Source organism: Poecilia latipinna, unplaced genomic scaffold, assembly GCF_001443285.1.
Source record: "Poecilia latipinna isolate Pla-1442-1.1 unplaced genomic scaffold, P_latipinna-1.0 Scaffold78, whole genome shotgun sequence".
Lineage (NCBI taxonomy): Eukaryota > Metazoa > Chordata > Actinopteri > Cyprinodontiformes > Poeciliidae > Poecilia > Poecilia latipinna.
In genome coordinates, this window is record NW_015112694.1 from 457,605 (window position 1) to 461,722 (window position 4,118).

The window sequence follows — 4,118 nt, forward strand, 5'->3', positions numbered from 1 at the left end:
AAATATTGAAAAAAAGGAATTTGTTGTACTAAGCCGAAAAAGAAAAAAAAAAAAAAAAAAAAAAAAACCTACAGTGTAAACAAACAAAAAAAATGTATCAGTTTCTATGATAATATCTTTGAGATTAATGTTCTACAAATTAAGCTTTTCTTGTTTTGTTTTTATAAAAATAAATATTTTATCTATATTCTAAACACCATCTCATTCCTTCTTTGTCTTCCATGCCTGTAGTTTACTCAAATCTCAACTAGTTATGAATATCAAGTTTGTTTGCTGCAGTACTTATGCTGTTTTTTTAAATCGTGGATCTAACCGTGCTTCGCATCAACTTTGCTTTCTGAGATGATTGTCCTGGCATGGTTTCCGTACTTTATACGCACCTGATTGGTTGATTTCGCTGCACGCCGAACACAATCGTTTGTGAAACGTTTAACAGGTAAAAACCCTAACCAATATTTCGCTTCTGTTAAAAACTTGAAAGACTTTGTGATTTGTTAAGCAGTCCAGTTTTAAGCCTTAGTACGTGCTTAATTTACTTATTCGCTTACCAACACTTTCATGTTGTTAGTTGTAGACGCTCTCATTTACGGAAGCGGTTAGCCTGTTAGCCTTATTAGCAGCAGCGGCTAGCTTTAGCTCGCCAATACACTATTGAATACTGTTGTGGTTCTTATTATAATAGCTTCTGGGTATGTACTTTAGTACTTTTGTTTTAAATGCATTTCTTGTGTGGTTTAACACGTACACATCGCCGAATATGGGTGGATTACCTTTATCAATGCTAGTGTTCATTGTTGAGATAAACAAACCTTTACATTGTTTTATTTCGACCCAGTTTAGGTGAAGATGAGTCTCAGAAAACAAACCCCCAGTGACTTTCTGAAGCAGATTATCGGCAGACCTGTGGTGGTCAAGCTCAACTCGGGCGTTGATTACAGAGGTACTGCAGCTGCCATGCTGAAATGAATGGCATAGTCCTCTTCCATTAAGTAAAATGCAATCTGAATAACCGCTGCTGTTTGTCGCTGTGCAGGTGTTCTGGCCTGTCTGGATGGTTACATGAACATTGCTATTGAGCAGACAGAGGAGTACGTCAACGGGCAGCTCAAGAACAAGTATGGAGATGCCTTTTTGAGAGGAAACAATGGTAAGGATGTATATATTTTTTTATTAATAAAAAGTTATACAGCGACTTCTGTAACTGGTGTCAATGAAAAATGCATTTCTTAGTCAACTAATTTTGATTTTAAAATGGTCAATTTTATGAAAACCAACACTTGGTTAAATTCATACAGAAAGAGGATGAAAAACTTTTTTTTTTTTTTTTTTTTTAAAACATCCAAACAGCTGAAAAACTGATCTAATTGAGATCCTGTAGATTTACAGGAACCAATGTTTTTAGACAACTGAGATAATTAAGAGCTAGTTCTCATTGGTAACGCCAACCTGGGAATCATATTCTACTAAATCTTTTTTGGACACATTAACACAATGAATTTATACCAGTTTACTTCTCCTGAGGTAAGTAAGACATAAACTCAGAAATCCTTTAAAGATCTGTTTCTACAAACTCAGTTTTAGTCTAGAGTTGTATCCAGTTATTTTATTTAATTTTTTTCCCCACTAAATCAGAGAAATAGTTTGACTGAATCCCTTCTGTCCCATTTTGACATTAGACTTTATCATGAACTCTCAGGTTTATAGACTAATCATGTACGGTCGTGATGCAAAATATTCCAATGAAACTGTAATATCTTAATTAGCCAACTGTAAAATTGAGCTGATTAAATGCTCATTTTTATTATTTACCAGCAAACTTTGATGATAATATTGTGACTAGATGAGAACCAGAGAAGACTGACCCCAACATACCTCTGGAAATATTCAGTATTTTGGATGTTTTTATTAAGTTTTTGAAAGTGATTATGATATGCTGTAACAAAGACTTTTTTATTCTTATTTTAAACATGAAAAGTAACACATTCTGAAATTAAAATAAAAATTTCAGAAACTTCTAATATCTTGGGGGGGATTTCCTTTAATATGTGTGATTACCAAACATTACAGATGTATCCATAATGATTAAAAAAATGCTGCTCCTTTTTTGTGTTTTGACTTTGATTCAGTGCAGCTTGTTGATGCTTTATATTACCTTTGTCTACAAGACGCATTTTTCTAGTATAAAATAGTTTGGCATTGATTTCTGTTATTGTTGCTACACTCTTAGCTACAAGTTTAAGGATTTTACTATTTTAATTCAGAATGATGATTCTTAACCGATGTCTGCATCCTCCCTTCTCTGGCTGTGTTTCCCAGACAGAAGCCAACTACAGTGTGATTCAGTCATGAATGTGAATCATGCTGTTGAGGAGCATTTACAGTCTCTACGTAGGACTATTTCAGTCACAGTGGAGCAGCTGGTTAAATGTAGATTTAAGGTATGAGCAGAAATAACAACCTACCTGTCTGCTGTTCAGCACAGCAGTCAGGACGAGCAGAACTGTGATTTTAATGTCGGGCAGTCGCAGTGTTGTGGGTCCCACACATTTTGTGGTTGGCTTCAGGAAGTAAAGGGTGGGAGTGACTTCAAAGACGAGAAAGCATCAGGAATCAATTGTTGTTTAGAACACCATTTTTATAAAACAAGCGCTTTTTTTTTGCCGTTTGGTTGGACTTTGGTTGGGCCACCCAAACCGGCTGCATATTTGGGGTAACGGCAGGAATGTTGTCTGTGGTGAAAACGGAACTGAAACGAGACTCTTCTACTGGTTTTGCTCTGTTCTTGTGGAGAAACACTCTTTGAAGCAAAATCTTGTTAAATGACTAAAAAAAGTTTTTAAAAGCTGTAAACTTGTTTTTTTTTTTTTTGCTCCTGCAGTTCTGTACATCAGCACCCAGAAGAGGAAGGTGTAGCAGAAATCTTCTTTTTTTAATTATTGTAAGTTTGTTTTAGAGAGCGAGTTTTTGTTCTTTTGTGGTTTTGTAAAGTTGAAATGTTCTACAAATGACATAAGTTGATAAATGATGGATTTCATTTACATTTTCATACTGTTATGAAAATAGAAATAAAATTACTTTAAATGGATTTGTGTAAAGTCGTTTGTGTTTCACATGAACAGTAGGTGGTTATATAATTTTAATAGTGTAACAAAGCTTTAGAAGACTTTTTTATGATTTGCCATTACTGGAGAGCTTGTAGAAATAAAAATCCAATATTTTTTATTTGTTGGTAATTTCTTTAACTCTCCAAATGTAATGGCACCCCAGGTAAAAATCCTTAGAATATGTGAAATCCATATCCATTATAGTTGAACAAACTCCACGTTTGTGATGGTAGGACAGCAACTAGTTTTATTTATTTTTTGGACATTATTTCCATAAAACCTGCTTGTGTGAAAACACAAATGTCACATTTTGCTGCAGTTTAACAATCAACTTTAGCAAGAAAATATTTCTATATACTCCAGAGAATGATGGATGAGAAGTTCCTAAAAACTCAGATCTACTTAAGTTAATTATAACTAGCGGTGGGCATTAACTAGTTATATTTACCTGAGTAACTTTTTGGAAAGGAGGTTTTGTTACACTATCCTTTTTACTTGAGTTATATTTTTTTATTAAGTATTGCTACTTTTGAGTAAAATTTCTGAATATGCACCGATTCATTTTGAAGTATGAAGAAAAAACAAAAAAATGTATGAGATCCAGACCCAGCTACAGCTAAAGCTGAAGTAAGACTTATCGTTTGTGGAAAATATTTATTTTTCTGACATTTTCTGATGTGCTTTTTGGTACTGTAAGTACTTGACTCTGTTCTGACATGCAGCATATTTGCATTACCATCTAAATATCAGTTACATAGTTGGAAAAGATCTGCCTGAATCTGTTATTTTATAACCATGTTATTTGTATTTTTTCTATTTTAGTGTTTAAAACACCATAATTTGTACATGACTACATTTTTGTCTGTTTTTTTTATTTTAAATCAGATGTTTGGATCAATATTTGAGTAACCTTTAAACTAGATAACCTTTTACTAGAGTAATTTCTTTGACCGTTTTCACTTTTGTGTAAAAATTTCTTGACTACAATTTTTAGCCACTGAACTCAAATCTGAC

At 33.5% G+C, this 4,118-nt stretch overlaps 1 protein-coding gene across 3 annotated transcripts; it reads left to right on the plus strand.

Annotated features, from left to right (window-relative positions):
* Positions 1–328: 328 nt before the first annotated feature.
* lsm6 (LSM6 homolog, U6 small nuclear RNA and mRNA degradation associated) lies at positions 329–3,085 on the plus strand. Of its 3 annotated transcripts, none has more exons than XM_015018311.1 (4): positions 329–436; positions 836–940; positions 1,034–1,147; positions 2,879–3,085. In XM_015018311.1, the coding sequence occupies exons 2-4, from the start codon at positions 847–849 to the stop codon at positions 2,911–2,913; spliced, it is 243 nt and encodes an 80-aa protein (XP_014873797.1). In that variant the 5' UTR covers positions 329–436; positions 836–846; the 3' UTR covers positions 2,914–3,085. The 3 variants fall into 3 exon arrangements, with proteins under 3 accessions (XP_014873797.1, XP_014873814.1, XP_014873806.1); XM_015018328.1 differs by having other exon boundaries at positions 341–436; positions 841–940; XM_015018320.1 differs by lacking the exon at positions 329–436 and adding an exon at positions 520–689.
* The last annotated feature ends 1,033 nt before the right edge of the window (positions 3,086–4,118 follow it).